The 11,741-nt window shown below is 38.4% G+C and overlaps 2 protein-coding genes across 5 annotated transcripts in view; both read right to left on the bottom strand.

Moving 5' to 3' along the window:
• The window catches only part of LOC124271282 (receptor-type tyrosine-protein phosphatase mu-like), a 138,102-nt gene that overhangs the window by 83,404 nt on the left and 42,957 nt on the right, over positions 1–11,741 (bottom strand). The window lies entirely within an intron of this gene.
• The window catches only part of LOC124271283 (multiple epidermal growth factor-like domains protein 11), a 30,359-nt gene continuing 18,835 nt past the window's right edge, over positions 218–11,741 (bottom strand). For 2 of the 4 annotated variants that reach the window (XM_046706387.1, XM_046706388.1), the window contains exons 2-11: positions 11,403–11,470; positions 11,093–11,212; positions 10,547–10,762; positions 8,526–8,711; positions 5,721–5,858; positions 4,959–5,105; positions 4,730–4,876; positions 3,949–4,089; positions 1,932–2,034; positions 218–1,062 (exon numbers count right to left, since the gene is read on the bottom strand). In XM_046706387.1, coding sequence (XP_046562343.1) covers positions 999–1,062; positions 1,932–2,034; positions 3,949–4,089; positions 4,730–4,876; positions 4,959–5,105; positions 5,721–5,858; positions 8,526–8,711; positions 10,547–10,762; positions 11,093–11,212; positions 11,403–11,457 — 1,317 coding nt within the window. In that variant the 5' untranslated portion in view covers positions 11,458–11,470 and the 3' untranslated portion in view covers positions 218–998. The remainder of the gene's footprint in view (positions 1,063–1,931; positions 2,035–3,948; positions 4,090–4,729; positions 4,877–4,958; positions 5,106–5,720; positions 5,859–8,525; positions 8,712–10,546; positions 10,763–11,092; positions 11,213–11,402; positions 11,471–11,741) is intronic. The other 2 variants (XM_046706386.1, XM_046706389.1) reach the window with 2 other exon arrangements.

The following is an 11,741-nucleotide window of genomic DNA, read 5'->3' as shown; positions in this document are numbered from 1 at the left end:
TTGGGATTGACTAAAGTATGTAACGATTACATGCAGGCTTAGTTTAGTATCGATAGTGGACAGGTTGGGATTGTCAAAGGTATGTAACGAGTACATGCAGGCTCACTTTAGCATCGATAGTGGACAGGTTGGGATTGACTAGCGTATGTAGCGATTACATGCAGGCTTACTCTGATATTGATAGTGGATAGACCAGAAATGACGAACAATTGTAAAAGACTGCACAAATTGTTTTATTGAACTCATTTATTTAATATGACATTTGACTTAAAAACTATTAGGGGGTAATTCTGAACAATACATGTCAAGCAACAAAACTTATGACAATGAATTGACAGAAATATAGTCATTTGCTACTGCGACTACACAAAGCTCTGCATGCTGCAATGGGCTGATGGGGGAGTCAGTACCATGTCTTTCAAGGAAAGGAAGGAAAGGGAATAATAGGGAGCAAACCGATATGTTAGGTTTTAAGCGAAGCAAACTCATGGCCGCAGAAGAGTATCACCATTATTATTATATGGCGGATATGTGGATTTCGTGTCTGAAACGGCGACTAGGTTTGAGAAGTTCAATGTTGCAGCTAGTATGTGTGAGATAAAATCTGTTGTGTTCATCCATATCACTGGTGTTCTTATATTGTAGACATGATATTCACTTTGAGTCACACGCTTGTCAGATTCTGAATAATATTACACAGATCTTCATGGGAAAAGAATCACACTTAGACAGTTGTTTCTAAATATCGCCACATCCCACCTACCTAAGGCAGACAGATTGTATCTCGATTGTGGCATCTCAGTGAGTTAAGTTCACCCTCAACATGATCTATGAAAATGATACTATGCAGTGTCAAAATGTTCGCATGTATGTTTCTGTATCAAGAATCTTTGTCGTCTCATCCAGTTTCATCCTGAACACGATCGAATGTAGTGTTGTAGGTAGTTGCATTACCGATATGTTCGTATGTACCTTCTCTTGCAGGAACCTTTGTCATTTCATCGAGTTCCACATAGTGTTCCTCTGACGTCTTGTTCTTCAAACTCTTCAGTTCTCAGCAATCTGACGAACAAAATATGCCTATTTCGTAAAATATACAGACACTTATCGTGAAATACAGATAATGTCCCATACCTATAATTATGAGAGAGTGGGGAAACAAATGTGTAAGAGGTTGTAGAGGTCAACTATGCAAAGAGTATCTGACCACTAGAAAGGTCCGTCACTTTAATTTGTGACAAAGTTTGTCTCAAATCACTGGCAGCTGAAGGGATGGTGTAAATCTAACTAGGGTCCATGCAGGTAGCAAAGGCACTGCAAGTCCCCATTGTCCCTAATATGGTGAGCTACCATCAGTTGTTGGCGATCAGTAGCCCATTTTAGCATTGTATTGCCCAAAATAATTTTCTACCTTTAAAGATATATGCTAGCTAGTTTTAACTCTTCTTGTGAAACTCTAGTTAATTTACAGTCCGTTGATGACTGGTTATTTAACTACTCGTATTTATTGTGTATGAACAACCTTTCTCGTCACTATGTGGTATTGCCGATGTGACGTTAAGTTTTAACTCACTCACTCACTACAAAGATCACGTGTAATGGACAATTCGAATGTTCACTCTGATTTTCTCGCATTATTAAATAACATTTGTATCAGAATATTAAGACAAAAAAACGACAGTACTCTGGTATAGGAGCAATATCCTGTACAAATAGATAGAAGTGCCAACTCGATACCAGTTATTCACTACAAAGTAAAAGCGCTGACGATTTAATCAAAATAAGAAGCCAATTGTTTTATGCACAATTATATTACACACTATGAAGGAGCAGTGTGTGACAGAATCTATGACAGATTAGTAAATAAAGCGCTGTCAGTTAATGTATGAAAGCGTGCGGTTCTAGTTAACGAAGGATGCAAAGTATATTACCTTCTAATGTATATGGTTCCTCCAATCACTATCAACATCAGCAACAGAGAAAGAACCACTACTGCTGGCACTCCCCAGTTGAATCCCTCCTCAGTGGTGATAACTGAATCAGACAAATGTGAGAATGATCTACAAGAAATAACGATGCCAATAGAAGATAAAACGTCATCCATCAGAGATTAACTTTCTTTGACCAGCCGATGACTGATGCATAAAGGACAAATTGTGGTGAAAACATATTAGCAATGCACTGACAATACGTCATAACACAAACTATAGGAGCAAAAGAATAAGCTTCTCACGCCGTACCGGTATCACTCACACATTTTGCATGGTAATATATGTGGTTGTTGCCTGAAATGATTACATGATTACAGGAGTATTGCTGCCATATGCTTGTAGCATGCAAAACGACACCCGTTGGATGGTTTGTACTGCCAAACGTTTTCGCGACAAACAAAAACAATGCTCTACATTAACAATATCTTGCAATTTTCCTTGCTCATGTTATCCCTGAAGACATATTCGCATGTGCAGATTTTGTTTGCAACAGGTATCCTGGAAACCTATATGTGTTACAGGAATGTCAAATATATCTCCTTCCTACTTTATGCAAAGCAAAGAAACTGAAAGGTTGGTCATCAAAAGTCGTAACATATGTAGGCATAATCCAAACTCCAAATCCAACAATTATTTCCATTTGACTTTCCTATGCCACGCTATGTGTGAAGTAACATGATCGGTACATTATGACATCTGTATGTTTGGTGTCCAAGTCATCATGGCTTGAATCCATTATATCGTGGATACTTAATTGTGAAACAATTTTGCAATATTATATCACATCTTTTCAGTAATGATTCAATAGGAGATCGTAATATTTCGATTTAATATTTGTTAGTTGTCTGGAATGTATTTCTGTTTAATAAAAGCGGTGGTATGGTATAATGAGATTGTTATCATGTTTGGCCATGAAATGTGTAGAATAGCACAGGTACATCTTGACACCTTCCTGTTTACCCGATATAGGGAGGGAGAGAGAGAGACAGAGAGAGGGGGCATCACCAATAATCAGTCAGTGTAACATTGTAGGTGCCATCTCATTCGGCAATTGTATAAAGAAAGTGTTAATAATTGTTTCCCGTGTCCCTTGATCAACATTGTTCTTGAAACCAGTTGCACCTCTATTAAGTTGTTCAAAGTGTAGGAGTATATGAAATCATATTAAGAAAAAGTATATTTTGTTCACATTCCTTTGATATTTTACCACTAATTAATATTTTTTTTAAATATTTTGAGAGCAGACTTATAATTGAGATGTAAGTATGCCAACTGCCAGAGAATATGATAGTTTAAATTGCAACGAACCTATGCGTAAAGCGTCATGTTTGTATTAATAGAGGTTTGCATAACCTATGTGTTCTTCATAGCTATGTACAGATGTATTTACAATTCTTCGCCGTTCGTACTCAGGAGTCAATACAACCTCAACCAATGCATTTTTCTATGTGTACATGTAAAGTATATTTATAGAGTATTGATAGTAGATCATCACAGATTGAAGGGTTTTTGTAGATGTGGTTAGTGCTGCACAAAATATGTGTTTTTTCGGAAAATTATTACAGGAGATTTTACATAGACGTCCAAGAAAGATGTTTTTATATTTGACACAATTAACAACAGTCTCATTAATTGCATGCCATCACAGTTAAACGCAGCGCCCTTTATGAGTGCCTAATACTTTAATGCAATAAAACTTCTTACAATGAAATGACATATGTGACAAGGTGTATCATGACCTTAGCAAAGGAAATTCGGTCAGTCTGGACACACAAAGGGAATGCAAATCCATATGTTACTGACACTGCAGAAAGTAATGTGTCATTGAACAGTGGATATTGTGACTTACATATCTTGAAGCACTAACCAGAACAGTTGTGAATACGAATTCTGGTTCATTAACATTTCAGGTCATGATATCTTTGTACGCAACACAATGGACGTCATCAGTACTTACGTTGTAGGCATGTGCCGTCATTGACCCATCCTGCTGCACATCCTGTAGGACAGGTTCCGTTTTTCTTGTCACAGCTGACACTACGAAAGCAGTTCCCGCACTGAGAGGCACAGTTGGTACCATAGAAACCATCTGGACATGCTGTAAATACACATAACTAACAGTGACTATTGTTCAAGGTAAGCGTTCACTTAAAATCATACAGAATTGCCTTGGAAACAAAATTTCACAAAGTAAAAGGGTGTCGAAAAAAGTGAGTGAGTACAATTTACAGTCACATGCTACAAATTCCAACACGCTTCAACTTGAACCCATACACAGATACCTCAGAAACAAGATTTCACACCATAAAAGGGTGTTGAAAAGGGTAACCGGATAAGAAAGTTTGAAAGTGTACAGTATTAGATAAGTGTTTTTATAATACAAAAGGAAGTATTGGTACTCCGACGGATGCAGCTTACACCATAGGAACCATCTGGACATGCTGTAAATACAAGTGCACGTGGCTTCACCGTATTATGTAAGGTAAGCGTAGGTTTGTGATCATACAGACGTACCATTGGAACCAAGATTTTACAGAGTAAACGGGTGTTTAAAAAGCAACCGATTATGAATGTTTGACAGAATATCTACATTATCTGATAAATGTTTCTATTATACAAAAAAACGTGCTGAATATAATATGACGAAGCAAAGAATGTCTTTACATTATTGAGCATGTGCTCTGAAGACAAACATATCAATGTACCAAATCTGACACAGGACGAAATCAGTTCCTCACGCTGCACACATAACTGTTTGTTGTCATCAATCCACCCTGCTGCACATCCTCCAGGACAGGTTCCTGTTGTTTTGTCACAGCTAACACCATTGAGGCAGTTTCCGCACTGGGAGGCACAGTTGATACCATAGGAACCATCGGGACATGCTGCACAGACAAAGTAACTTAGACTGTGTATACATTATTGATCATAATATGTGAAGACAAACAAATCAATGTACCAACTCACGCTGCCGACATGACTTTGTGTCGTCATTTATCCATCCTGCTGCACATCCTCCAGGACAGGCCCCGCTTGTCTTTTCACAGATTACACCATCCAGACAGTTTCCACACATTGAGGCACAGTTGATACCAAAGAAACCATCTGGACATACTGCAAATACATATAACAAGAAAACAATCTTCAGTGCAGCGGCACATTCTGCAAACATGATAAAGATTCTGACATATATAATTGTTGAAGAGGGGCGGTGGGGTAGCCTAGTGGTTAAAGCGTTGGCTCGTCACGCTGAAGACCCGGGTTCGATTCCCCACATGGGCACAATGCGTTAAGCCCATTTCTGGTGTCCCCCGCCGTGATATTTCTGGAATATTGCTAAAAGCGGCGAAAACTAAACTCAGTCAGTCAGTAATTGTTGAAGATCATGATATTTAGCTTCATCAGGGAGGCCATTGACATAATTAGTCCTGCTGTACCATAAGACTCAAACACATGTAAATAACATGGTGGTACTAAGAATTTACAAAAAATAAGGTTCTTTCAACCCTTTAAGTGGCAAGTTCCTCCACCACCCCATAAGATAACAATACATTTATCGTCAGTGTTTAGTTTTGTATTGTGCCATTGTGGCCGTGAGACACGTGTGTTTGAACATGAACCTTAAGTTGCTTAATTCAGAAACGCATACAGAGATGGAAACATCCGCATAAAACGCATGTAAGCTGTTTATAAATTTTCACTTTAATGCTAACTATTTTCACGTCATACCTGTTTGGCAGTCGACACCATGGTATCCTGGGAAACATCCACTAGAACAGCGCCCAGTGATCTTGTCACATACATCATTACTGTTAAGGCATCGGCACTGTTTGTCACAATCTTCAGAAAACCATCCGTCACTGCAAACTGATTATTGTTTTGTTTACCATATTCAAATACAGTCATCATGTTAATAATGTAGAAATGTGTCTTTCGGGATATCTTCTTGATAAATATCAACTGCATTTTGATATAACATTTGTTATATACACAAAGACCTTAATCACCACCTGACATATCTCCCGACTGAATGAGCCTCGATCGTAACCCTTTTTGAGCATGATTGATACAAAGGTATCCTCCCGTACATAACCTGGCCCAAATGGAAGCTGTTTTACACGAGGAATGGCGCAGACTGCCCCTTCAGAGGATTAGGAGGCTGACAGGGGGTATGAGGAGGAAAGTGCTGACTGGCATAATGTCACATGGAGGTTACATTCTGTATTATCTTACCTCACACATAAAAATGTCGCTTTCTGATTGGCTGAACGCTCTTCTATTATTTTCAGTGTACCCCGCTTACAAGCGAGTAACATTTCAATGTACCCCGCTGTCAATGGCAACTTATTCTGTACTTCGTGGTAGTAATTCTTTATCTCGAATAACATTGAATCACGTAATCATGTACGGACATTACCGATTTTGGCGAATGCAAATCGATTGAAGGGAGATAACTCTAAATCTGTTTTTCTTGTCAGCAAAATCTAGCGATGGCTACAAAAAGATTTGTACCCGTGCTTCAAACAATTCAAAATTAACATTAAGGTGTTCGGTAACATAAATACGTTGTTCACTAGTCTCTCGGGGCCCATGGGTTGGGAACATAAACAAACATCGAGGGTACATCAACCCATAACCCCCTCGTGACCAGTGAACAACTTATATTGACCTTGAATTGACACGCAAAATGACATATTGAATGTTCACATTCACCAATAAATTCAACATTAAACATTCTTGTACAGACATGGTTTTGTATAAACATCAGTGTGGTGGGTTTTTTTAAAAATGAGCAATTATCATCATAAAATCAACATGGATTTCAATCATTTTGGAGTCAAAGGATCATACGGGTGGTCACCACGAGAACTTTTATGCACGTGTTCTAAACGTAAATATACGCAAAAATACAGAGGGTGCTTAATTGATTTCTCTGTGGATATATGGGATTACACTTTATCAGCAGAGTGCATCTTCCAGTATTGTTGATGGTCCAGGATTCGAAACCACACTCTCTTTATGACCCACCAAATCGCCAGCACATAGCGCCAGTTGTCTTACCAATAGCGGTTCCTGACACAATTCTGTACTACAAAAACATGAAAACCACTTTTGTTATCATTTCCATTGATGTGTGAATTTGTATAATTTGAAAAAACACCAAGACCATTGTTTTGAAGAATAGAGAGCTCTATCAAAAGAAAGTATGACGGACAACTACTTACTTGGGTATCTTCATATGAATACTAACTGAACCATTATCTAGACCAAGAACCATTATCATATGCAAAACATGTAAACGAGGTCTGTATCCAGGCTAAAAGAGTAGTAAATGGTGTTTTGAAATGCTCGTCACCACTTAAACCATTACCATTTCATACCTGTCAATATTTGACAAAAAAGATAAGCCTAGGTCTGATTTATGAGGCAGAGATATGAGGTGTAAATTGTTATGAGTTGTGCAAATAAATTGACGCTGTACATATGATGTCCCGCACAAGCATATTAAGTGTAGAATTTACAACTGCAATCAAATGCTGTGGGACAGGTTAGACTTACTTGCCATAACCTAAGAACTGAATCAGGAAGTTTACTAAAGAAAGGAGAGAAGACAGAACCAGTACTATTTGCAAGGAAACACATTATTGAAGGCGAATATCATGTTACATCATGTTATTTTCAAGTGTAAAACATGTGATGATGAATAAAATTTTAAATGGTATCCACTAACCTGTCTTTGTACATATATGGAACAATGTATTTTTAAAACAAACGGACTCCGGGGTGTGCCATTATATCACTACAGTACTGACAGCGGATGGATAGATACGTATTTCGTTGAATGATCGAAGAATCGATAAATTCAATAAAGATAAACTCATTACGAAGTAACCGCCTCCGTGGTGTAGTGGATAGAGCGTCCGCCCGGAGAGCGGAAAGTCGCGGTTTCGATCCCCGACCGCGTCATACCAAAAGACGTTAAAATATGGTACTTGTTGGTCCCTGCCTGGCACTCAGCAATAATGGGTACATCAAGGACTGGTCGGCTCGGAGTCAGTATAATGTGTCTGAGTAGGGTATTCATGCTTCACTGCGACATGGTATCTCAGTGGGCTAGCACTATAAAACCAGCTTAAGTCTGGGCTAGTACAAGCAGCTGCACATACACATACACACGCATGCACATCGTCATATGAGCGAAATATTCTCAAGTACGACGTTAAACCCAATTTCACCTCACCTCACCTCATTTCGAAGTGAATACTATTTCAGAAGGATGAAGTTATCACTTTTCCTGTATAGTTTTTTGAGTGCATCATATTGATATGGTGATGCAACAAAAAGGTTATATTTTGTCCTCACCATGTGTGTGCGGAAAGTACCACAAGTAACCCATAATGATTGCGAAACCTGGAAAGATTTCATTCAACTGAATTAGAGGATAACATTTAGGCTCCCAATACACAGGTGCAACACGTTTAGTGAATCACTGCAGTTATGCAAATATGTGAATCCACATAGTCCATGACATACCAAATATCTGCACTTCACACAAAGTGAGGGCTTTACTGTCACCAGGTATCCGTATAGTGACCGTGGTTCCTGTCAATGGCTGGCGGCAGGTGACGTTAGCTATAGGAGGAGGATGTTTAGTTGATAACCAGTTGTAGCACATCTGGCTGTCCACAAGTATCTCCATGCCGATGTTTCTCTCCTGAACTGTACAGAAGGAAGAGACATACGATAGAGATAGCTATCCAGCTGACCGGTCACATCTATGTTAACACCAGTCGGTAAGAATGTAAAATCCCGAAGCTTCCAGTTTCAAGTCCCATGCCTTTATTTATCTCTTTAACTGAACAGATGGGAAAACAATATGGAGAAAGAGAATTTCACACCAAAGTCCTGTGATATTATGTATATCGGCACGAGAAGGTAAAACCTTAAAACTATGGGGCGTCATATCAATAGTATAAGTAAGAGTCATTAAAAGTCTCAAATCCAGTTTAAACCTCAAAGTTCTTAAATCCTTTAGAATCCATAGATACCTTCGGATTGATGGTGGGACAGAGTAAAGGTTTGATACATGGAAAACAGCTGGACATGTAGTAGAATGATATACATTAAAAGAATTGATATTATCCATCAGGATTATTTTGGTGTCCAAAAGGTATACATTGTCATTGTTTCACGATTGGAATGTCAATCTAAGGAAATGTAGAATATGTTAAATCTCACAGTATGATTACACAATGTCATTCAGAAAGTGTGGCGATGGGGGTAGCATAGTAGTTAAAGCATTCGTTCAGCGCGCCGAAGACCTGGGTTCGATTCCCGACATGGGTACAATGTGTGAAGCCCATTTCTGGTGTCCCCCTCCGTGATATTGCTGGACTATTGCTAAAAGACGTAAAACCGAACTCACTCACTCACTCACTCACTCATTCAGAAAGTGGTCAAGTATAACGTATGTATATTTGGGGTTACACTTTCTCAATGAAGTACAGATTCTGGTACTTTGTTAGTTTGAGTCCTATCCTGTATTTGAACACTTACCCTCAGACACTCCGGATGGGACTGAAATGACGTAAGTCCCAAAACATTTAAAGTAAATTTAAGCTTACCCCTTTTTAATCGTAGAATATGTGTTTTTTTTAGGCACGGCTAGATTGCTACGCGTTCGGCTTCAAATGAAATTTAGAGACTATCAATTCGGTCTAACATTCATCTAATTTCAAAACACAGTACGTTTATCTCCTAATTAATATTTCAATGTGGAAATAGTTAAAGATCTTATTTATAATGTTAATTATCATTCAATAATCGAATTTTTAAGGGAAATATAATTATTAGATAAAAATTGAATAATATGATTTGTATAATTTATTGATAAATGACATTTTAAATATGATAGTATAACTTAGCAACTGCGATTTTTAGTGGCTGTATGTATGTATTTAAGCTTACTAGATTTTTAAACGTAGTATATTTGGGGGGTGGGGTGGGGGTGGGTTCAAATTCGGCAAAACTTTTCCTACAATCGCCAGCGGCTGAAGAGATGGTGTAAATCCAACTAGGCTCCATGCAGGTAGCAAAGGTAATGTAAGTCCCAGTTGTCCATAGTCTGTTGATCTACCTTCAGTTGTTGGCGATCTATAGCCTGTTTTATATTGTATCGTCCTCTATAGTTAAACTGTTTGAGACTTAATCACTAGTTTTAAATATAAGTCTTTGATAATCTAGTAGTTTTACTGTCCTTCGTTGACAGGTGTTAATAATATATTTTTAATCATTATTAATCTATAACTTGTTTTAGTCACGATATGTAACTTAAAATCGTAACTTACTCGATCACTCTGCAGTTAAATCAGGTCAATCATCGGGAGGGTTTGTCAATTCCCGGGATATCCCAGTGTGATTTGCATTTGACCAGAACACTTGTGATAACAGCACATTCAATGCCGTTTCAAACCAAAACGATATGAATAATCGCGATCAATTCCTTGCAGCGTCTGATATTACCACCTGTACTTGATTTATATTTGTGAACTCACAGGTCTCACGTAGATAGAGTCTGATATGTTGTATCTTCTCTGGAACTGAAGTGTTCAGGTTCACAGTCCAGGTGGGATTTGTCTCATTCTGTGTATGAGTACATGTTGATGGCGTGGCAGTCGTTGCGGCGGTGCCATCTACACCCCGATCTGCTCCAAATCCACCACCACCAAACGTACTGCTCTGGCTACAAGATCTCCGCAAAGCAATGTTTTCTGAAAATGTGACCCAAAAAATAAAGATTAACGAATGAAGGAAACAAATGTGTTAGGTTTGGTTCGGCTGTTGTTTAACGGCGCACTCAGCAATATTCCAGCTATATGGCGATGGTCTGTAAATAATCGAGTATGGAGCAGATAATCCAGTTATCAACATCATACGCATCAATCTACGCAAATAGGAATACGATGACATGTGTCAACCAAATCAGCGAGCCTGACCACCCGATCCCGTAAGTCACCTCTTACGACAAGCAAAGGTTGTTGAAGACAAATATTTGTGACATATGGTCCTGCTATTATTGATAATCATTATCTCATACTCACGTTTCCGGCAGTAGGAACCGAACCATCCTTCCTGACATCTGTCTGGATCACCGACCTGGCTACAGGGAGTAGAGGGGAACACGGCACAGGCAGCTGCACTGGCACAGTGACATTCTGCATCTGTTTAAAGATTACCTACTATTGGATAATAACACTGATCATTACTCTTTTATACTGGAATTTATATTTAATTATAAGTTATTTTAAATCATATATTACAGGTATAATTGGTTTCCATGATTTTTATTAATCGCTTCAGAGAAACTATGTAGCAGATATTAATAAGTATTTAAGTGAATGAAGTTCCTACCAGTGAGGGTCACAGTGACACAGACCACCAACAGTCCCATCCAAGACCAACCCATGTTGGGTACCTAACTGAAAAGACAAAGTAACATAATGCGTTAACAGTCTTGACCATTCATGATGATAATGATTTGCACCAGGGTGTCCTTTAAAACAATAGGCTGAAATATTACCGATGTAACAATAAATCTATAACTGACTGACTCACTCACTCTAAAACAATAGCAGCTTAAGTCGACTAAAGTATGTACATGTAAACAGTTCTTGTGGTTTGGAATATCGGGATTCCCAAACACAGATTCTCATAAAGCACAGACAGGTAGACATATCGACGTTATGTTGA

The sequence above is a fragment of the Haliotis rubra genome, unplaced genomic scaffold (genome assembly GCF_003918875.1).
Source record: "Haliotis rubra isolate DU_JTF1 unplaced genomic scaffold, ASM391887v1 Scf1594, whole genome shotgun sequence".
NCBI lineage: Eukaryota > Metazoa > Mollusca > Gastropoda > Lepetellida > Haliotidae > Haliotis > Haliotis rubra.
The sequence above is the reverse complement of the archived record's forward strand: the minus strand, read 5'-3'. Positions and strand labels throughout refer to the sequence as shown.